The sequence below is a fragment of the Pipistrellus kuhlii genome, unplaced genomic scaffold, assembly GCF_014108245.1.
Source record: "Pipistrellus kuhlii isolate mPipKuh1 unplaced genomic scaffold, mPipKuh1.p scaffold_m20_p_68, whole genome shotgun sequence".
NCBI lineage: Eukaryota > Metazoa > Chordata > Mammalia > Chiroptera > Vespertilionidae > Pipistrellus > Pipistrellus kuhlii.
The window spans coordinates 1,238,555-1,261,095 of record NW_023425571.1 but is presented as its reverse complement, the minus strand read 5'-3'; the positions used below and the strand labels follow the sequence as shown (position 1 = coordinate 1,261,095).

The 22,541-nt window shown below is 54.4% G+C and overlaps 1 protein-coding gene across 5 annotated transcripts in view; it reads left to right on the top strand.

The window, feature by feature from the left end:
• NUP214 (nucleoporin 214) overlaps positions 1 to 18,909 on the top strand; it is a 68,321-nt gene extending 49,412 nt beyond the window's left edge. For all 5 annotated transcript variants that reach the window (XM_045575157.1, XM_036420376.2, XM_045575155.1 and 2 more), the window contains exons 31-36: positions 6,445 to 6,601; positions 12,612 to 12,764; positions 16,683 to 16,854; positions 17,423 to 17,562; positions 18,238 to 18,262; positions 18,667 to 18,909. In XM_045575157.1, coding sequence (XP_045431113.1) covers positions 6,445 to 6,601; positions 12,612 to 12,764; positions 16,683 to 16,854; positions 17,423 to 17,562; positions 18,238 to 18,262; positions 18,667 to 18,700 — 681 coding nt within the window. In that variant the 3' untranslated portion in view covers positions 18,701 to 18,909. The remainder of the gene's footprint in view (positions 1 to 6,444; positions 6,602 to 12,611; positions 12,765 to 16,682; positions 16,855 to 17,422; positions 17,563 to 18,237; positions 18,263 to 18,666) is intronic.
• The last annotated feature ends 3,632 nt before the right edge of the window (positions 18,910 to 22,541 follow it).

The following is a 22,541-nucleotide window of genomic DNA, read 5'->3' as shown; positions in this document are numbered from 1 at the left end:
GAAAAAATGTGTGGTGATATTAGAAGAGAAAAAGGCGGAAATTTCCAAAACCAATAGAAAACAGCCACAGATTCAGAATTCAGACAAATGCCAAGCAGAATGTATAAGAGAAAATTGATTCTAAGATCTATCATAGTTAAGCTGCAAAATTACAGAAATAAAATGTTAAAAATACTCAGAGACAAGAAGACAGGTTACTTTCAAAGGAGTTGGACTGACAGCTCACTTCTCGGCCGTGACAAAGCCAGAGACAGTCTACCTAGCAAAAAATATCTTTATAGGCTATAATGGAATCAAAGCATTTTTTTAGACAGATACCGAGAGAATCTATGCCTAAGAGGCTTCACGGAAATTCTAAAGAAAATTATTCAGGCAGAAGGAAAATTTGACCTCGTTAAAATGACAGCTTTCTTAATTTTAGCATAAAATAAGCCATGAACCAGGAAAACTGTAGCATGTAGGACCAAAAGAATAATTGTATTCAGAATATATAAACAATACAAATAAAAAAGAAAAGACAACTATACCACCACCAACATGGCTAAAATGGACAGGGCTGACAACACCCAGTGTCAGTGAAGGCAGAGACAGCGGGAGCACCCACGTGTTGGTAATGTGGGGTAAATCCCCCTTTGAAAACCGCCGGGAAGTGTCAAGACCACAAAATCCCTGTTGGAGCAGCAAATCCACTGCTAGGTGTGGAGCCAGCGGGAATGAGTGCCTTTGTTCAGAGCATGTGATCAGAGACTCATGGTGTATTCATAAACACTAAGCATAGGAAACAGCCCCAGTGCTTCCAGCTGGAGAATGGGTTGAGTCACTGGTGTGTTCATACTATGGAGACCGGAGAGCAGTACAGAAAAAGGAGTGCTCCCATACGAAACAAAATGGGTGCATCCCGCAGGCATAGCGTTAAGTGAAAGAAGCAGGACTCGGGAGCCCATGCTGTTGGTACAGGTACCCAGAGGCACCATCGGCCGGGACTCCGAGTTACTCACAATGGCCAAAAGGGAGAAACAGCCCAGGTGTCCATCAGCAGGTGACTGGATAAACAGGATATGACCATACATATGCAGTGGAATGTTACTCAACCTTCAAAAGGATTGAAGGTCTGATTCCTATTACATGTGGTAGACTGCATGATGCTAATTAAAATAAGCCTCTTCTAAAGGAACAAATGATATAGGATTTGACTTATGTGACATATTTAGGATAGGTTAAATAAAAAGTAATCACTTAAAAATGACTACATACATGGAGAAATATTGTTAGGAATATAGAATTTCTGTTTGAAATGATGAGAAAGTTCTAGAAATAGTGGTGATGGTTGCACAATGGTGATTGTACTTAATGCCACTGAATTGTGCTCTTAAAGTGGTAAATTTTATAATATCTGTGTTTACCACACACAAAAGATTAAAGGAGCAAAAAAATTATTTCCAAAACAGAAAAAGAATAGTAAATTCATAGAGCCAAAAATTAGACGAGAGAGGACCGACGGGCAGGGGCGGAGGGAGTGGGGCGTTATTATTTAATGCTTACAGAATTTTGGTGTGGTGATGAGAAAATGTTGGAACTAAGTCGTGGTGATGGTTGTACAGCATTGTGACTGTAATTAATGCCACTGCATTGTATATTTTATCATGGTTAAATGGCAAGTTTTATGTTACATATATTTTTTTGCCAAAACCATTGAATTATGTTCTTTAAATCAGTGAGTGTTGAGCTATATATGAATTATATCCCATTGATTGTTTTGTTTTAGAGAAACAAAGTGAGGTCTCAAAGACATGTAGGGACAACAGCAAGTTGTTGAATGTAAAATCTCCCTGTCCACCCTCCCCCACTTTGGCTGAGAAAAAAGGAAGTCCAGGCTGGATGAGAAAGGAAAGACCTTGCAGCTCGTACTCCCCTGTGCCTGCCACTGTTGAATCCAAATGCTGCAGCCCAGCTGCCCCCGGGCCCAGGCTCCATGCGGAGTAAGACCATGGCCTAACCCCTGAGCACAGATGGGCTACCAAGGCGGCACTCGGTCCCCATCAGCTCAGCTTAGCGAAGTCCGAATGACTGCCTCCTCACTCCAGGGCACAGATGAAAAAGAGGGCTCCCTCTCCAGAAAAAGCATGAGGTGCTCTTCAGTCACTGCACACTGTACCTTTTATGTACAGGATCAGTATACCGTCCCCCCCCGCCCAAATAACTAACATATGAAGTAGAAACAAAAAGGGAATCGTGTTTTGGAAATAGCAAGAAACAACTGTCGATGATCCAGACACCTGGAACTATCAGCAGACTTTAAATAGCTATTGTACTCCAGGGTTTACAAGAAAATAAAGGAATGTTTGATAGGAATCTCCGCAAATATGGGATAGACAGCAGTGGTCTGTATCTGAAGTTTACATCCAGCACCTGAATATGTGATTAGGCAGGTTAACTGCAGAGCGAATGCCACAGAAGAACGGGGCATTTGAAGACATGTCAACAGAAATTACCCAGCATGAAGCTCAGAGAGACGGGAAAAAAGAACGTAGAGGCAACAGTATCAGCAGTCCAGCGTGTCTGTGATCAGAGAAGAGAAGGCAGATGGGATAGAAAAAAACATTTGAAGAAACTGTGGCCAATCTTTTCCAAGTTTGTTGAAAAACAGGAATCCACAAATCTAATAGCCTGTGAATCCCAAACAGAAAACCATATCTTGACACATCATAGTTAAGCGTCTGGAAAACAATTGGTAAATTTTAAAGCAGTGAAAGAAAAAAGAGGACATAAGGGATTGTGTGGCTTTAACAAGATAGGAATATATGACAACGGTAGCAACAGTGTTTACTATAAAAGAAAATGAAAAAACTGGACTTTATTAAAATTACAAACTAGTGCCCATCAAAAAGACTTGCCATCAAAAAGGAAAAGGCAGAGCATAGGAAGAAAATATTTATGACACATCAAACCAGAGGGCTTCCCTCTAGAATATACGGTGTGGTGCTAAAGTAGGTTTACATCTGGAAAGTAATACACTAATAATAATACAAGAATACAACTGTAAAACTACAATTGCCCCACCCAGGTGTAAAGAACTCTAAGTCAAAAATAAAAAGACTGCTCGGTTTTAAAAATAAACAAAATACTTGGGCAGATACTTTACCGAAGAGGATATGTGAGTGGCCCATAAGCACATGAACACTAGCTCAGCATTGTTAGTCATCAGAGAAATGCAAATTAAAGCCACAGCGAGACTCCCTCACACCCGCTGTAATTGTTGAAATTTAAGAGCGAACTGTCGCATGTGGGAGAGCTCTGGAGCAGCATTGCTGTAAGTGTGAAGCCGTGTGGTCACTGGAAAGTCATCGGCAGGCCCTGGAGTGAAATATACATTGATTTTATGGTTTAGCCATCCGGTCCTAGGAATTTACCGAAAAGAAAAGAAAATACATGTTCACAGAAAGGCTTGTGTGAGAATGTCCGTAGCAGCTTTGTTTATGATGATGATCGCGGTCCACACCCGGAGACAGCCCAGCTGCTCTTTCCCCGGAGGCAGTCAGCGCTCGTCCTCCCAGGGAGTGCTCAGCTGCAGAGCGGAGGGTCTGCGTGTAGCAGTGGTTGAACCTCAGGAGAACATGCTGATTCCAGCCAGGTCAGCTGGGCAAGAAGAGGAAATGGCATGCTCCCAGCTGGAAAGGCAGCAGCAGAACCATCTGCAGATACTGTGCTGGGAAAATCCTAAGGAATCCAGGGAAAACTATCCAGACTAATACATGGGCTCAGTGAATGTGTAGGACACAAGATCAACATATAAATATCAATTATTTTCCATATACTTCATAGGATCTAAAAGTTAAGGAAATTCCATTTCTGATAGCATCAAAAATTAAAATACTTAAAAATAAATTTAACAGCCGAAACCGGTTTGGCTCAGTGGTAGAGCGTCGGTCTGCGGACTGAAAGGTCCCAGGTTCGATTCCGGTCAGGGGCATGTACGTTGATTGCGGGCACATCCCCAGTAGAGGGTGTGCAAGAGGCAGCTGGTCGATGTTTCTCTCTCATCGACATTTCTAGCTCTCTATCTCTCTTCCTCTCTGTAAAAATCAATAAAACATATTTAAAATTTAATTAATTAATTAATTAATTTAACAGCCAAAACCGGTTTGGCTCAGCAGTAGAGCGTCAGTCTGTGACTGAAAGGTCCCAGGTTCGATTTCGGTCCGGGGCATGTACGTTGGTTGTGGGCACATCCCCGGTAGCGGGTGTGCAAGAGGCAGCTGGTAGATGTTTCTCTCTCATTGGCGTTTCTAGCTCTCTAGCTCTCTTCCTTCCTCTCTGTAAAAAAATCAATAAAATATATATTTTTTTAAAGTAAAGAAGTGCAAAACCTATTCTGAACATTACAAAACGTTCTTGAAAGGAATTCACGGTGATCTAAGTAAATGGAAGAAGTGATCATGGATCAGAGAGTTAATATTGTTACAGTGACAATGCTTGGCGAGGAGATGATAGAACCACAGCTGATCCATTAACCACTCACCAGGAACTCTGTGTAAGACAGACCCAGTGCATTTCATAGAGGGAACCAGCCTTTATTACCACTTGAATTTGTTTTAAAGACTAAGAAAAGAATGAGACAGGGCAGCAATCAGGAAAGATGATTTAGGAAATGGTTTCCTGGAGAATTCTCATGAATGTCTATACATTTGTTTCTTCCAGTTCGGATCACGTCGTGTTTGCACATTGAGATTGCTTAATAGGTCTCGCAGGTCTCTCTCCCTTGGGTGCTTCCTCATGATGCAGTGGTTGGGCAAAGCAGTGTGTGTCCTGGAGTCCCCGGGGGTCTGCCTGCTGCTGCTTCCCAAGCAGAGTCTCCAGCCCCCTGCTCCTCTGCCCCCCTGCAGCCTGTGGAGGGGGCTGGGGCTGGGGCCCGATGAGGTTCAGGCTGGGTTATTCTTCTTTTCTTCCCTTTTCTCTTCTTTTGGCAACGTAAGGCTGGATCTTGAACACTAACTCCCTACTTCATCATCTAAAGGAATTGTTCGTTTTTAGGCACGATAATGATATTATGGTTATGGTTTATATTTTAGAGACTTTGGAGGAAATTCAGTGGGTGAAATGATACTGGGTTCTCTTCATACTGATAAAGGACGAGGGAAGTAAAGGGAGGTACAGGGAACACCAGTGGTTCTGAGTTAGTTGTTGAAGCCGGACGATGGGAATGTAGAAGGTTCATTATACTCTTCTGTCTGGTTTTTGTATATGTTTGAGGGTTCCCATAATTTAAAGTTTTAAAAGCAATTATTTTTAGCAATTAAAACCAGTTGGACTCTCTCTAACCCACTTATGAGGACGTAGTCACTGTCCATTCACTCAGAACGCCGAGGATGAAGGAGCGGGAAGAGTCGTTTATTCTCCTTACTTCGGGAGGGGCTGCACCGCTCCACCCGCTTGGGAGGCCCGGGAGGCCCAGACAAGCAGCCCAGTTCTAAAAGCCATCGCGCCCTCCATTGTCAGCCACGGGGGTCATCGCACACTTAGCTCTACTGCTGCTGGCCCCTCAGACCTGCCACTGGTCCTTCTAGAACCGATTTCCAGAAGTGAAGCATGGTGCCTGCCACAGCCGTGAGTCAGCGCACCCTGAGCGAGCAGCGTCCCCCGTGCAGGATCTGCGCACAGGACGGAACTCAGCTGTGGCCGCCATTCCAACAATGGAGCTAATTTAAGCCTCTGCGGCACTGGGAAAGTCATTATGGAACACAAGTGCTCGCACGGGAGAGAGGCAGCGTCGTCACTGAGCAGCCGTTGCTGATGAGTTCAGCCAAACACGAGAGGAATCGGAATAAGGTGCCCAGGATGCCCAGAAATGTCCCTGCACCTGTTCACGTGGGGAGCTCCTGAGGGGGGGTGCTCCTGCCCTGGCGCCGTCAGCAGGGACCGCAGGCAGCAGGGCAGAGACCTTACAGTTCCCACCCAGCCCGCCGGCGGGGCTCAGTGGTTGAGTGTCGACCTGTGAACCAAGAGGTTACACTCTGATTCCTGGTCAGGGCCCAGGGCACACACCCAGGTTGTGGGCTCCATCCCCAGTGAGGGGCCTGCAGGAGCAACCGATCGGTGATTCTCTCTGATTATTGATGTTTTTGTCTCTCTCTCCCTCTTCCTCTCTCTGAAATGAACCAGTAAATGTGTGTGTGTGCGCGTGTGTGTGTGTGTGTGTATGTGCGCGCGCGCGCGCGCGTATGTGTGTATAAAGTTCCCACCCTCCATAGTCACGTTTTCGGGTGCCATGGGGCGGGCTAGCCGCGCACTCTGATGGGCAGGAAGGCCTGTGCCGGAGCCAGCTCTCCTGTGATGGCGAGAGCATCCGCACCGAACTAATCAGCCTCTGCTGCTTTTGTTCCTGCCCGGGATGTGGCCCGCCGCTCGGTGACCTCTCACCGCTGCTTCCTGCCTTTTCTCTTGCAGCCGTCACCGTCCTCCGGCGGCAGCGTGTTCGGGTCCGGCGGTGCCAGCCGCGGGGGCGGCTTTTTCAGCGGCCTCGGAGGGAAACCCAGCCAGGACGCCGCCAACAAAAACCCGTTCAGCGCGGCCAGCGGCGGCTTCGGCTCCACAGCCACCCCAAGTAAGTGGAGAAAGTTCTCCGACCCCTCCCCTGACTGCCACTGCCGTCCTCATGGTTATCAGCGCTTCGCTGACAGGTATAGGACAGAAAGGTCTAGAACACATGTGTCAAACACAAGGCCCGCGGGCCAAATCCGTCCCGCCAGGCCTTGCAATGTGGCCCGCACCGCGCTGTCGTCACTGCACTCCGCTGCGTTTCCATCACAATGACAGTTTATGACTGTTCAGTAAACCATTCGGCCCGCGATTTAGGCTGGATTTTAGATTTTGGCCCCTTCTCTGATTGAGTTCGACACCCCTAGTCTAGAAGGACCGTTTAAAATACCTACCCCCATTGCTTCTCAGCCTTTTGCCTAAGATCAAGTGTAAAATATCTACCCCAAGGCAGTGTGACCTGTTGGATCTTGGTTTTTATTTTTAGTTTCTTAATGACATGTCCTGTGTAATCACGGAAAGACATCAGCGCTGCAGGGAGAGAATTGAAATGAATTAGACTGAAGTGACTGGGGATGGATGCGGGCAGGCAGGCCTGAGTGCAAGCGGCCGAGCGTGCTGGTGCGCTGGGGCAGGCACGTCTGGGTCTGCATTTGTCGCCCTCTGAATCCCTCTAAACCCGGCTGCTGTCAGAAGTGTCGCTGACAGTGGAGCCTTCGTCACTCTTTTGTCTTATTTCAAGTGAAGCCGCATCTCTGCTGGCACTTTCTTCTTCAGCTCATTGCCAAAGCACTTTATTGATCTGTCTCTTCATGGTTGGAAATGAAAGAAACTTACTTGTTTAAACCTTTATATATATATATATATATCCTGATGCTGATGGGGCTGAGAGGGGAGGGTGGGACCCTGTCCTCTTGGTCTTAGCTTCGTCCATGCCAGAACGCTGCACAGAAGGCTCCTCTGGGAACCGAGAGCGCATGCCCACCAACAGAACAGATGCCGCCTCCATGCTCTCAGCTCCTGGGCCTAAAACAAAACTCTGAGTCCCTAGATTTCCCGGTCTGTTATTTTGAGGTCACTATCTGGCTGGGAGTATAAAAAGAGAGATCATGGTCCAGAGACACGTGCCTCTTCATCTGTACCATTAAGTCATCAGAGGTTTGGTTCTGCAGCCTGTCAGGAAAAAGGTAGAATTCTAGAATGAAGGGCTTTTAGAAATCAAGTCTAGTAGTTTTCAAAAACTAATTCTGCAGATGAACTCGTACGCAGAATCCTGACTTGCAAGACAGACAGAACTAGCTTGGTCGGAGTCGGGGGTCAGAACCAGAGCCGCATCTGGGTGTTTCCCTCCCGGCACAGACTGAAAGCACGCTCCTTCACAGCTCCCCCTTTCCCAGCCAGAACAAGCTCAGAGTGGTGCAGTGATTTGTTTGGGGTTTTGTTTTTTAAATACATTTCCATTGATTTCAGAGAGGAAGGGAGAGGGAGACAGAAACATCAGTGATGGGAGGGAACCATTGATCGCTGCCTCCTGCACACCCCCCCTGGGGATCGAGCCCTCAGCCCGGGCCTGTGCCCTGACCAGGAACTGAACCTCGACCTCCTGGTTCATAGGTTGGCACTCAGGCACTGAGCCACACTTGCCAGTTTATTTTGTCACAAAGCCAGAAAGTGGCAGGTCTGGAATTCAGCTCCATCTTACACAATATGCCAAACAGCCTCTGGCACCGACCAGGCGCTTGGTAACATGCTCGTTAGACGTATCTCCTGAGATTGTGTGACTAGCCTGTTTTGTTAGAACGGAGGCGGGGCATATCCTTGAAAAAATTCCTTTCCTCCTGGCTGATTCATCTCTCAGTGCCGCAGCTCCCACCTGTCAGGGGATTGCCTTCTCCCGGGGCTGGGCCGCTGGAGGCCGGCGGTGCCACGCCCGGCTCACGCTCGCGGCCGCAGGAGTGTCTGTTTACGGCGCACGGGCGGTGGCTCCCAGCCTGTTGTTGCCTGGCACACCGTGTTTCTAATTCGGTGATTCTGGTTTAAAATCGGCGCGTCTATTCTTGGGACCAGACACCTGCTGGTCTCTGTCTCCTGACCCTGGGCAGCTGCTCCCCAGCAGTTGACTTGTATGCCGCGGGGAAACTGAAGTAACTCTGAAAGGGCACACAACTTAACTTTTTTTTTTTTTTAAACCAAGTGTGGGACTTGATGGTGCTGGAGACAGCAGCCTCTGTCGCCCACAGGATAAGAGGCCCGGAACTAAGAAAGCTGCGGCAGAGCGCCTGGCAGCCTCTGTCCGTGGGGACTGCCCCTCAGGACGCTGGGCACCACTCTTCCCGGGCCGTGGACGGAGCCCCCTCCTCCCGCCTCCCTCCTCGCACAGCCCTCCCCTTCTCCCGGCCTGTCACTGGGTGTGCTCCCCACGTCCCGTCCCGGGGTGACAGCAGTCTCCAGACCCCCTGCTCCAGTTCCCCCTGGGGTCTGAAACCCTTACCAGAGAGAGTGGCTTAAGATTCTGCTTTTATTTGCCCCTACTCCTGCTCAGCCCCTTTGGCGGCACCCCACCGACAGCATAAACCCAACTCCTTGGGCTGAATCAGAGCTCCTTGAGCTGGCTCCAGCATGCTTTGCTTTTTTCTTTAAAAAAATTTTTAATTGATTTTTTTTAGAGAGATTTGTTATTTCACTTATTCATGCATTCATTGGTTGCTCCTTGTATGTGCCCTGAAGGGGGATCAAACCCATAACCGGCGTATCAGGATGATGCTCTAATTAACAGCTATCCGCAGAGCCCCAACATACTTTTCTGACTTTGATTCGGTTCCCCCAACACACACCCCCGCTCCTCGCTCCACGCACCTGAACCTGCCCGTCCCTAAGGGTGAATGTCAGTCTTAACCGGTGGGCAGCAGGACTCCCTGTCGGAATCCTGGGGCCCCGTGTTCTGTTCCTTGACCAGACCTTGGGCAGAGGGTCTGGTCACTTCTCACACAGCACCCTTAGCTGCGGCCTCCTGTTTGGGTGAGCACTTAGGGAGGTGCCAGTGCCAGTGGCACACCCAGGCTCAGTCTGGATGTTTCCAGGCTCTGCTCCATCATGTGGCCTCCTGGGATCCTGCTGGCCTGGCCGGGTGACCAGCCTCCCAGGTGTGCGTGTTTCCCCTGGCATTTCACATTCCCCGGCAGACACGTTGGCTGAGCCACATCCAGCAGGTCCCTCTGTGACACTGAGGGTCAGCCTCAGGAGGGACGGGAACCACGCGACGGAGAAACGAGCTGTGAGCACCGCATGCAGAGGCCTGCACGCTGTACAGGTTCCTTCCTTCTTCCCCAGAGGCTACCCCAAGGCACGCTGAACCCTGGGGTCGTTTCCGTCCACAGCCAGGCCTCCCGCCTCCCAAGTGTGCCTGAGGAGGGATGCGCCGTCCTGGGCACCTCCTTCATGTCGGCGCCGGGAGACTCCCTTGAGGAGGAAGCTGGCTGATGGAGTCTGTTGGGCTCAGAGGGTCCCCGCACGTGTCTCCTAGGAAAGTGTCCTGGGCGGGCGTTTCTCCGTCCCTTTCTCATCTCAGGGTGGGTCCTCCTGAGTGCCTGGAGCCCGCAGAGGGGACGGGACTGGTCTCTGCCGTGGTGTTTACATGGTGATGTAGGGGATGTAGCCTTTTACCAAATCAAAGACCGGTGAGGATCGGTGTGCCCGCAGCGGGGGCGGGCTCAGAGCAGACCCCGTCTCACCTGCACTGCCTTCCCCTCGCCTGCCTCCCCTCCAGCTGGTTGTCCAGGGGCTCCACGGAGACCAGTTTCCTTACTGGCCAGCTTACTCAGGATCTTAGCGTGAAACGCTGTTCCAACAACCGAGAGTCTCAACCACTTTTTCAAGAACTAGAGACTCTTAATTTGGGAGCCATTGGAGACAGCAGAGAGACGCGCAGACTGCAGAAGCAGGGCGGACATGGCTTCCGCCTTGGTCTCAGAGCAGCTTCAGTCACTCCCGACACGTCCCCTACGCTGGGCTGCTATTGATTCTGCAAATGACAGCTGCCACACCGTGCACCGTCGCGTCCTCATTGTCTTCGCAAAATGGCAGGGTGCCAAGACCGGTGTGGCTCAGTGGATAGAGCATCGGCCTGCGGACTAAAGGGTCTCGGGTTCGATTCCGGTCAAGGGCATGTGCCTTGGTTGTGGGCACATCCCCAGTGAGGGGTGTGCAGGAGGCAGCTGATCAATGATTCTCTCTCATCGATGTTTCTAACTCTCTATCCCTCTCTCTTCCTCTCTGTAAAAAATCAATAAAATATATATATTTTTTAAATGGCCAGGTTTCATGCCCGCAGCTGACCTGCTGTCTGTCTGTGTTGGCCATGATTGGTGCGGCAGGGGGAAGAGTCAGGGACGGGAAGTGGTGTTCCTGAGGACCGCGCACGTGCCCGACAAGGTGCCCTGCGCACACGCTCATTAGCTCCTCGCCGCAGCTCTGCGTGCTCACAGCTCTGTGCGGGTCGGGGGCTCAGGAAACCCAGTCCTTGCCCAGCATCACAGCTCTGAGGTGTCTGAGCCACATCTGAATGCAGAGCGCGTGCTTGTTCCATTGTAATGTGCTGTGAACAACTTACAGGCAAAGGAGGGAGGAGACAGAAGGCGGGCCCGTGGGGGGACGACGCAGGCTGTTAAGGGTGCTGATCAACCCCATCCGACCATTTGGCCATCACAGTATGCGTCATAGTGATCGGTCATTGCGCCGTTCCAGTAGCTTGGCTTTATTATAGAGAGAGTGAGAGAGATTTTTTAATTTTTTTTAATTCTCACCCAAGAATAATTTTCCCATTGATCGAGAGAAACACATCGATTGGTTGCCTCTTGCACGAGTTCCAAGCAGGGCCCAGGCAGGGGAGGAGCCTGTAACCAAGGTACATGCCCTTGACTGGAATAGAACTCAGGACCCTTTGGTCTGCAGATCAATTCCAGTGGTCAGCAAACTGCGGCTCGCGAGCCACATGTGGCTGGCTCTTTGGCCCCTTGAGTGTGGCTTTTCCACAAAATATCATGTACTCTAAGTTAATAACAATGTACCTATCCATATAGTTTAAGTTTAAAAAAACGTGGCTCTCAAAAGAAATTTCAGTCATTGTACTATTGATATTTGACTCTATTGATTAATGAATTTGCTGACCACTGCTCTATTCACTGAGCTAAACCGGCTTAGGGCCGAAACCGGTTTGGCTCAATGGATAGAGCGTCGGCTTGGGGACTGAAGGGACCCGGGTTCGATTCCGGTCAAGGGCATGTACCTTGGTTGCGGGCATATCCCCAGTGGGAGGTGTGCAAGAGGCAGCTGATCGATGACTCTCTCTCATCGATGTTTCTAGCTCTCTATCTCTCTCCCTTCCTCTCTGTACAAAATAAATAAAATAAAATATATTAAACCGGCTTAGGGCTACAAACTCATTTTAATAAAACACCCGTCTATAAGTGGTGGGGAATCGAACAAATACTTCTCACCCGTCTTGGTTTTAGTAGTTAGTTTTCTTTCTTTGTGTGTGTGTGAAGGACTGACCCACTAGATAAGCATCTGGAGCTTTAGCTGAACTCTGAAAAGGAGGAAATCACCCTGGAAGTCTGCTGGCCTCTTTTCCGGTCTCAGAACATCCCTGGCTCTTGTCAGATCAGAGGTCGGAGCCCTGGGATTGCTTTGTCCGCGTTCTCTGAGCAGACTGGGCAGCAGCCAGCGTGCCAGACCTGACTGTAAAAGCTGCGCTGGAGCCATGTGCTTGGCTTGGGTTTGCCCAGATGGCATTCCGGTGTGAGGCTGCGCTGTTGGGCCCGCCGGAGCGCGGATGAGTTTCGGTGCCGGAGAGCTGCATCGGGAAATCCTGAGCTGGACTCGCATGTAATCAAATCCGGCCTCAAGACCCATGCACATCGGAGAAGGCTCCAGTGCTCTTCGGCTCAGCTCCCTGAATCGGCCACTCCCGGCCACTTCCTCCTCCTCCCAAACACCCAGCTGAGCTTCCTGCGTCTGTGTTGAGAATTGAGGACATGCTCCCCCTCTGACCTCTCGCACACGTGTCTCTCCTCCGTCAGATACCTCCAGCCTGTTCGGAAACAGCGGGGCCAAGACGTTCGGCGGCTTTGCCAGCTCGTCGTTCGGAGAGCAGAAGCCTGCCGGCACCTTCAGCGCGGGAGGAGGCAGCGTGGCGTCCCAAGGCTTCGGGTTCTCCTCTCCGAACAAGACAGGTACTGGCCCTGCTGGGGGCGGGGAGGGGGGGTCCCGGGCTCAGGGCACAGATGCAGGAAGGAGGGGCGCTCTGGCGTGGTTCTGAGGGAGCGGGAGGGAGCGGGGATGGAGTGACTCCCGCTCTGTTGTATTTTTACTGAGAGCCACTGTCCCAGGTCTCCTGAGACAGGTTACAAAGCACAGAGTGCAGCTGTGTAACCCTTAGGAGAATTAGGGTCTTCCTGGGAAGAAAACGTAAACACGTGGCCAGTGCAGGGTGGCCAGAGTAAGAACGCAGGAGAAAGCGATCGCTGAAATGTAAACAGGAAAGTGTCCGAGTCACACATTTGCTCGGAGCCCATTGCCTGTTGCAGGCCAAACAACTATTTAACTACCATTCTTTCCCAAGTCACTTGTTTTTTGTTTTTAATTGAGTATAATAAACAAATACATTAGAAATTCTAGTACAATACATGTACACATATAACTTCAAATATTCACATGTCATAAATTAATTCCCACAATTGGAAAATACCCATGTAATCCAGAATAAAGAACATTGCTAGCACTACTTCTCACCCCAGCATTACTTTTACAGTATACATTTGTGAATGGTGACTTTTTATAATCACGCATTAAATTTAGAATTAAAGTTTTTAAAGGACATCCTATATTTAGATACAAAAACATACTTCGTTTCTGTCGCCTGCCTCCTCTATCCTATTTCTGTCTCTGGGATCTGCGTGGGTCTGCCTTCCTGCCCTGTTGCGTGGACAGTTGTGTGAAAGGATTTGTTTTACGGCACAAAGCAGAGGAGGGATGTTGACTGAGAAAGCAGTTCTTTCAAGCAGGCACCTAGGGGTGAGCGGCAGGACACTCCCTCGCTCAGATGTGTGCGAGACTGAATTCTACCAGTGCCGGGAAGGTCCCACCTGCAGAGCAGATGCATAGGTGCTAGGGTCCCATTTGAGACAGATGTGTAGGTGCTCAGGGTCCCACTGGGGACAGATGTGTAGGTGGCTCAGGGTCCCACTGGGGACAGATGTGCAGGTGACTCAGGATCGCACCTGGGGACAGATGTGCAGGTGGCTCAAGATCGCACCTGGGGACAGGTGTGTAGGTGGCTCAGGGTCCCACTGGGGACAGATGTGCAGGTGGCTCTGATGCAGAATCGCCCCCATTAGCATCTGGAATCCACTGCGTGGAGCACAGTTGCAGTGGTTTCCAGATTCACTGTGCGCCTGCCCTCAGGCCTGTGGGGCCAGTTTGGGGTGCTTTTTCCTAGGTTTTGAAATGGATGAGAAACGGGCATTGAAGCTCCCTTTTGCCCCAACCTTCCTGGCAGTGAGTGATTTTAAAACGAAAGGGCTACAAACTCGTTTCTTGTTAACCAGGCAAACACTACTTTTAGTTCATTGATTATCAAGACTGTTTCTAAGGAACCTGGTAATGTTTCCTTGGACTGCTGTGTTTTCTTATATATTGTCCCTTATCCTGGGATCAAGTTGTTGATTGGAGAATCTGATGCTTCTCATTTTTTAATCTTAAAGAAAATGTACCTCCCTTTCAGAATATTTTTTCTACTTGACTTTTTGCCTCATGAAACCACCCAGTTCAAGGACTGGAACGGTGAAAGCCTGAGCGGAATGAGCGAGCGACAGGAAGGGGCAGCCTGCTCGCCTGCTCGTCTGCTCCGGCACTCCGGGAGCTCACCCCGTTTCAGGAGCTGCTGTAGGAGCGGAGCCTCCGAGCACTGAGGCTGCTTTCTCCTGAGAGGGAAGCCAGCCTTCCTCTGAGGGACTCGGAAGTGCCCATCCTCCCTCTGAGCGATGGCATCAGGAAGCATGCTGCTGGGGATACGTGGGGGAGACAGGAGGAGGGACAGGCTGCCCGGGTCCACGGGGCTCAGCCCACTGCTCCCCGGCCAGAGTCGCTGGGATAGTGGGGGGGGGGGGGGGGGGGAGCCTCACGTACAGGTTAGATGCTAGGGGGTCTTTGAGTCACTCAGCCTTGTTCTGGTCCCGCTGCACCATCTACCTGCCGACTGGACTCAGACACGGGACGTCTTGACAGCCTCAGTTTGCTCACCTGGGAAGTGGGGATTCTGGGTTTTGGGGTGGATTAAAGCAGACCAGTCTACAGCAGCTGGCATGTGAAGGGCCCTCAGTAAACCAGATCGTTCATTGTCACTGATGATTAGCACATTTCTGTTTCTTCAGGGGAAGGAAATCGTGAAAATAAGGCAACTAATAAAATCAAACCCCGCGAGTCAGTCTTCAGAAATAAGACCAGAATGACTGTCCTCTCTGCCTGCCGGGACCCGGGCGTGGGGAAGTTGTGTGTGCTTGTGTCGGTGTGTGTTTCCATCGCCTCCTCTCCCCTACAGTTCACTTTCTGTATCATTGTGACTTCTCACTTTTCACTCACCTTCCACCCAGAAGCCGGCCTAACGCGGAGTGCGAGGCACTAGCCCCAGCTCCAGCCGGTGTCTGGGAAGAGAGTAACTGGATCTGTGGTCAGTGCTGAATAATTCAGCAGCAGGGTTTTAGCACTTTTTCTTTTCCAGTTATGTTTGGAGCCCAGCATGCCCGTTAGCATAGCTTGGAATTTCACTCAAGGCTTTAAAATTCAGGATGTTAACCCAAATGTGAGCCTTAGCAGAGTCTCTTATCAGTGGTGCAGCCACTGCAAATGGCCCACCAGCGAGTAATGGGTCAGAAAGAACAGTGAACCAGACGTGCCGCTTGCCGGTCCTCCTGGGCCGGGGGCAGAGGCTGGCGGTGGATAAGGCCAGACTGGCCCTCTGTGGGCTTCACTTTCTGAAGAGGCGGGAAGGAGCTCGCTCCCAGCAGGCTAGTCGCGCCTTGCATGTGCCTCAGCCTCCATCATTCCCTTCAGCGTGTGGCTCCAGGCCAGTACGCATTCTGAGAAGTATCCCCTCGGAATTCCGTGTACTGTAGTTCATTTCACTCAGCAGACCCTCACCGAGGGTCTCTGGGTAGCCAAGAAGGATTTCAGCCGTGTCTCGGGGTTTGGGACCCTGCTCGGGCAGGACAGTCCTCTTCCCGCCTGCTGGGCGCCTCGGCCAGCCCAGCGGCTCCGGGCCTGCCTGACCCTCTCCTGTGCGTGGCCGCCGCCAGCCTGTGTCCAGCGCAGCGGCCGGGACCTGCAGAGGGAGCCCGAGTGGACGCTTGCTCTGCCGGGCCGGCCGGCCGGTGAGCACAGCCGTGCAGCAGCTCCTCCCGGAAACGCGGTGCTGCTCTGTGGAGTAGCCCCGGCCGCAGAGAGGAAGCACTTCAAGCTTCTTCTGGACACACACAGAGAGAGACGGTGGTGAGAGACGGGAGAGCCATCGCCGTAAATAAATAAACAGGCCTGGCTGAGCGCCAGCGCCGAGCCACTCACCTCGGCTGCCGCCCATCATTCCCCGAGAGGCATAGGCATCGGCACCGGGGGCTGGGCCTGGCCTGTCTGTCATCCTCGACCGCGGGCAGGCATCGGCGCTGAGAATGGCTTCGCCATGAGGAGTCTCAGTGCAGCCAGACAGGAAGGGACCGGAAGTGCACCACGTTGGTTCTGGGTGGCGACCTGATTTGACAAGACTTGAGCTCACAAGCCCGGCTTCCGTCCGGGAGGGGCTGGGAGCTCAAGACAAATACGGGGTCTGCGGGTTCTTACAATTCCGGGGAGCTGTCCCGAGTGGACCCCAGACCCCTGCTGGAGCCGGAGGGAGGAGGCTGGTGGCTGGGTTTGCTTTGGGTTTAATTACTGTTTTGCTGCTAGAAAGGGTGGTGCCCTTTGCTGGGCTTCTTTGTGTTCGGATTCTAACGGATTTTCCCTTTTTCTTCCTCTTTTGATTTGGTTTCTCACCGCTCACTGTCTTCTCTCCTGTCTCCTCTTTTCTCCCTGTTCTGTTTGTTTGCCTCTGTTTTGCTCAGGTGGCTTTGGTGCTGCTCCAGTGTTTGGCAGCCCTCCTACTTTTGGGGGATCCCCTGGGTTTGGAGGGGTGCCAGCATTCGGTTCAGCCCCGGCCTTTACAAGCCCTCTGGGCTCGACGGGAGGCAAAGTGTTCGGAGAGGGAACGGCGGCTGCCAGCGCAGGAGGATTCGGGTAAGCGCCCGGGAGGGGACCCAGGGAGGGCACACTGTGCGGAGCAGGGCTAACAGGCCAGCCGGAGGTTCCAGGGTGACGTTGCCGTCCCCTTTGTGCGGGCCCTGGTCTCTGCCCCACAGACATCGGAGGAGCCCCCCTGCCGTTTGAGAGAGGCCCTCTCCAGCGGGAGTGGCAGCAAGGACAGGGACACGCTGCTCCGTGTAGATGACACCTCACCTCGGCGTGAGAAGTAGACAGGGTCAAGGTCAAGGTCCAGGGAGTAGGCAAATAAAGGGCGGGGTGTCGATAAATGAGAAGTGCTGAAATGGTGGAATGGAACTGGAGGATTATTGAAGCAGAAAGAGCAGAAAGGGTAGAATTGCTTCGTTTCCAATGACTGCCGTGTCCGGACAGTGGCCCGGGCGCCTGGACACGCGGGATCGTGTTGCGTGGGCCTGCCACTGTCCCCCAACTGGTGCGAACCAAGCACACGCCTTCCACTCGTGGTCTGCAGCATGAGACCACAGGGCTGCCTGAGGCCGGCCGCAGGGGCAGCGGCGCTGATTGTGGTTCCTCCCCGGCCCAGGTTCGGCAGCGGCAGCAGCACCACGTCCTTCGGCACCCTGGCCGGCCAGAACGCGCCCACCTTCGGGTCACTGTCCCAGCAGACGCCGGGCTTCGGCGCCCAGAGCGGAGGCTTCTCCGGCTTCGGGACGGGCACAGGAGGTAGGACACAGACGCCCCTCGCCAGAGATGGGGGTGCCCGGCTTTGGGCGTAGCGCTGTAAAAGCTGAAAGTGCCTGAGGGCAAGATATGGGTTTGGTTTCCAGAACGTGTTTCCTAGGTTTAAAGTAGATTGTAACACTGTGCCACTTTTTAACCAAATATTTCTCAAGATTTGAGAACGCGAGATAGTCATCATCTCCCTAGAATGGTTCAGAAATCCAAGCAGCAAACCCAGAGAGGTGTGGAGACCTCCCGCCCCGCCCTTCGTTCCGCGAGCGCCATGCTCTGCCCGGTCCGGGCCGCTCACTGCGGCTCAGAGCCGGCGTCGGTCCTGTTGTGCAGACACACACACAAAACTTTGGGGCGTTTGCCCGCAGCGAGCAGCAGAGCCAGGCCCGAACCCCGGGCCTGCTTCTCCGGCCACACGAGAGGAAGCAAGTGGGTGGGAACCGAGAAAGCACGCTTCCCTAACGACATGGGCCTGGGTGTCACGGTGGGGCTGCGTGAGGGGACCGACCAGAGACCTCTGGGTGCCCCCCCCAGGCGGGAAGGAGGGAGGAGCCCTAAGGAAAGCAGGCGTTCCGTGGGGATGAAGAAGGGGGTCTGGCCGAGGGTCATCTTTGTCCTTCACTGTGTGTGTGTGTGTGTTAACTCCACCCTTTCCATCTTTTCCAGGATTCAGCTTTGGATCATCGAACTCGTAAGTACCTCCAGTTCTGAATCATTAAATAGGACGGAAGAGTGTGTGGCCCGGGGAAAGCTGGACACTGATGTTTGCTTTGCGTATGCACGCTTCCTGTGTGAAAGCTCGTGCTGGAGGCACGGGGGTCTGCAGCGGGTGTGGGCTTTGTGAATCGGCCCCTCTCGGCAGGGATGTGGCAGGAGGGACCAGGTGGTGCCTTGTCCAGGGCCATGTGCGAGAGGGGAGGGGTCTTCCGGTCAGCAGAGCCTGGGAGGAGGACTGGGTCCGAGACCCATTTGCCTTATCTTGTGACCCTCACTCTGCTTCTGTGGAGACCGGGAAGATAGTGAACACTCGGGCCCGGACTTGGCGCCAGGCCGTCGCGTGCCAGAAGCTGACCTGCCTCCCGGCCTTCCTTGCAGGTCTGTCCAGGGCTTTGGTGGCTGGAGAAGCTGAGTGGGCATCGTGCTCCTTTCAGTTCCGGGACCATCGGCACCCTCGGCTCCTCGGCCCTGAGCCGCCGGAAGCCGCCCTTAAAGCAGACGTTCTTGTTGGCGCGCCCAGGCAGACAAACAGAACTCGGCGGAGGCGCCTGGTTGTTACTTCATGTGGCCTGTTCCCCCTGTGCCCCTGTCATTAAACTGTTCGGTTGTTTTCATACAAAATGTAAGTGGGGGTTTTCTCATTTTTTTAAATATGTTTTTATTGATTTCAATGAGGAAGGGAGAGGGGAAGATAGAAATATCAGTGATGAGAGAATCATTGATGGGCTGCCTCCTGCCCACCCCCCCACTGGGAATTCAGCCCACAACCTGGGCATGTGCCGTGACCTCCTGGATCCTAAGTTGATGCTTAACCACTGAGCCATGCCCGCTGGTCTGTCAGTGGGATTTTCATGTCACAGCCAAGAGCAGAGGTCTCCTCGTCGCTGTGGCTCTGAAACCGGTGTGCCTTCCCTCGGCCAGCAGGACGTCCTCGGCGACAAGCACGGTGTCGGCCCGTCTCCCCGGTGTCGGCCGGTCTCCCCGTAGGCTCAGACCCAGGGCTCCGCAAGGGAAGAGACTGATGGCTGCTCGTCACCCTCCGAGGCAGTAGCTCATACCCTCCCGTGTCCTGCTGGTGGGTGTCAGACCCTCGGTGCCAGCTTTCTGCCGGGTGGCGGGGAAGAAACTCACTCGCCCAGGCATCAGTGGAGTTTGGGGAGAGGCGTCAGAAGTTTCCCTTGGAGGTTAGGGAGCGGAGGCGGGCCTGGAACAGACCAGCGCCTGGTGCCGGCGGCTGTCCTGGAGCGGCCCGGCTCTTCTCCTGGGCCCCTAGCACCGTGCGTCCACAGCCGCCGTCCCCTCCGGAGAAGAGGCAGCGGGGGCCTGAGAAGGCAGCCTCATCTCCGTGAGTGACGGTGCCATAGTGCGCGCTGGCCCTGCTACCCTCAGTGCGGGGCCCTGGCAGCCGGGGCGAGGAGTGCTGCTTCCTGCTGTCACAGCAGAGGTCCGACCTGCAGTGTCTCCGCAGGCTGTTTCCTGTCTTCAGCGGCGATCCTGCAGGGCTGACAAGGCCCTCAGCCCAGGAGGGTGGGGTTCCGTTAGCTGTGCGCCCAGAGCATGACCGCACTCAGCTGCGGGCGTCAGCGGGGTCGTCAGCAGGGAAACTAAAACGCTGGGGTATGTTACTGGCTGTGCACGTTGGAAAGTAGGGGCTTGGCGAGGCCCGTGAGTGCGTCCCGGGGGACGAGTGCGGTCTGCCCCCACGATGGCACTGGGCGCAGAGTGCAGGCTGCGCCTGCCGCAGAATGCGGTGCACCCACGGCCCTGGGGACGCACCACGATGGCACCGGGCGCCCAGTGCGGGCTGCGCCCACCGCAGAGGACTGCGGTGCACACACGGCCCTGGGGACGCACCACGATGGCACCGGGCGCCCAGTGCAGGCTGCGCCCACCGCAGAGGACTGCGGTGCACCCACGGCCCTGGGGACGCACCACGATGGCACCGGGCGCCCAGTGCGGGCTGCGCCCACCGCAGAGGACTGCGGTGCACCCACGGCCCTGGGGACGCACCAGAGTGCGGTCTGACCCCTGTTCTCACAGGCCCCGCAGCCACGGAGCAGGGGCAGTGCCGGGACGCGCACAGCCAGGCCCGGGCTGTTCTGCACGTGGAGCCCCTAGTCAGGAGCCGCCGGAGACAAGGGGCCTTGGGTTTGATGGGCAGCTCAGATGGGGCCCCACTTGAAAGGCCGCGCGTGTCATCCTGTCGGCCGACATGCAGACCCAGCCCGGCTCCTGCCCATCTGTTCCCCCGGAGGCGCGTTTTTATAAATAGAAGCTGGTTCGGCCTAAACCCTTGACCTCAAATTCTCTGCTTAATCTTCCATCGAGGTGGCATGTGGCAGTGCTCCTCGGGCCGTATCAGCTGCGCGGCCGACAACGCCCAGCTGGGAATGCGGTGGCGGGGAATGCGGTGCTGGCCTGGGGGCCCTCTCTGCTCCTTTTTTGGGGTCGGTTACACTGGGAGGTGGCAGAGATCATCTCGGAGCGCAGCCAGCGGGCAGCCCTGAAACCCAAGCTTCCGGGTGTGGGCGGAGCGCGGTGGCTCCAGCCTGCCTGGGAGCAGCCGGTGGGGCCGGAGCCTTCCCCGCGGGGCTGGCGGGGCTGGGGGAGGGCTGGGCCCGTGAGGAGCGGGGACCACAGCTGCCCGGAGGCTGCCCCACCCCAGCTCTCAGGGCCGCAGGGCTGTTGACTTCACTATGGCCCTGAGACGGGAAAGGCAGGAAGGAAAGGGGGTGGTTTGCTTGGCTTTTCTCGATGTAAACGTGTCCATACCCAGCGCCTCGGATGGCAGCAGTGACAGCCAGGAAGAGCCCCGTGACACACGGGCGTGGGCACGTCCACCTGGTCACATGGGTGGGGAAAGAAGGCTCCTTAGTCCCATAGTCACGGGCGCTTCGGGAATCAGTGGAGGGAAGGCGCCGCCGTTCCCCATCGCTCTGGCCTTGGAGCCGTCCTGCTGGCACCGGTGCCTCCGGGCGCATCCGGGGAGCGGCTCGTCGCCGGGTCGCTGCACAGGAGCAGCGTGCACTCCCCGCCCGCTGTGCAAGCGCATGCTCCCGGTCCCGTCCCCCCGTGGGCAGCGCCGGCATGGACTGCGCGGTCCACTCGCACCGTGAGATCCAGGGGCCCACACAGCCCCCACGTGCACGGTCAGCGTGTTTCTGGTCCTCGGCCGGGAATCTGCGAATCGGGGGCTGGCCTCGCTCATCCTGGTCGCACCGGAGCCTGCCTGGTTGTGACAACGGCAGTGTTTCCCCGCGTCATGCTTTGTGCCAGGTACTGGCCGTCTTAAGTGCTTCTCGGACATTTTCACATTCAGCCTACGAGCGAGATGCCGTAACCCGCCTCCCCGTGAGAGCGGGAGGCTCAGGAGCGTGTGCTGAGTCGGAGCCAGGTGGTGGTGGAGCCAGAGGGAGCCGGGCAGTGTCACAGCCTGCCCTCAGCCAGGCTGCCCCCTCCCCAGGGCCGTCATTTGTCCTAGAAGAAACACTGGCCACTGGCCTGCACGGACCCTGCTGAGCCCTCGCCACAGCGGTGCTGTCTGCCCCGTGGAAGGGAGCCGGCCTTGGACGTGGGCCTCGCGGACCTTCCGCCGCTGTGTGTCCTTTGCCCCCGTCCTGCTGGCTCCTGCCTTGTATGTGGTTATCGTCTGTCTAAACCGCAGCCCCGGAGGAGGGCCAGAGGCTTTCTGGGCAGCGATGTGAGGTGGCATGCCCCACGCACAGACGGGCCTGCCAGCTTTCCGGCGAGGGGTCAGGGCTGCAGGAAGCAGCTGGCTTCTCGCCCTCGGCCGTCTGACCCCCGCCTTCCTCTGCTCTCTCTTCCGGGGTCTGGCGGGAGGGTTTCCAGTCCCACAGGAGGCAGGACCCCCGCGCCATTGTTAGCCCCTCGGCTTATAAATAGAACCTGGGCCGGAGATGCTCCGCATTGTTGTCAGCCCGGGACCGGGACGCCAGCTGCAGAGAGAGGGCCGGGGGGGGGGGGGGCAGGCGGGGCGGCAGCACGCCGCAGGGGTGGTGCCCAGCTCCCCGAGCACGTCCCTCCAGCACCACTTCCCCCCCACACTCCCCCCGACCCCCGTCTCCTTGTGGCCGGATGCAGAGGCAGAAGTGCTTCCCAAGCCTCCGAGGCTGAGCCGTCCCCTGCCCCTCCTGCCCCCTCTCACCACACTCTCCAGTCCCTGGGCACTCGCTCTGCTCCTCCAGTGGCCCATCCGGCCTTGGCCGGCCCCAGCCCAGTGCCCCTGCTCACCC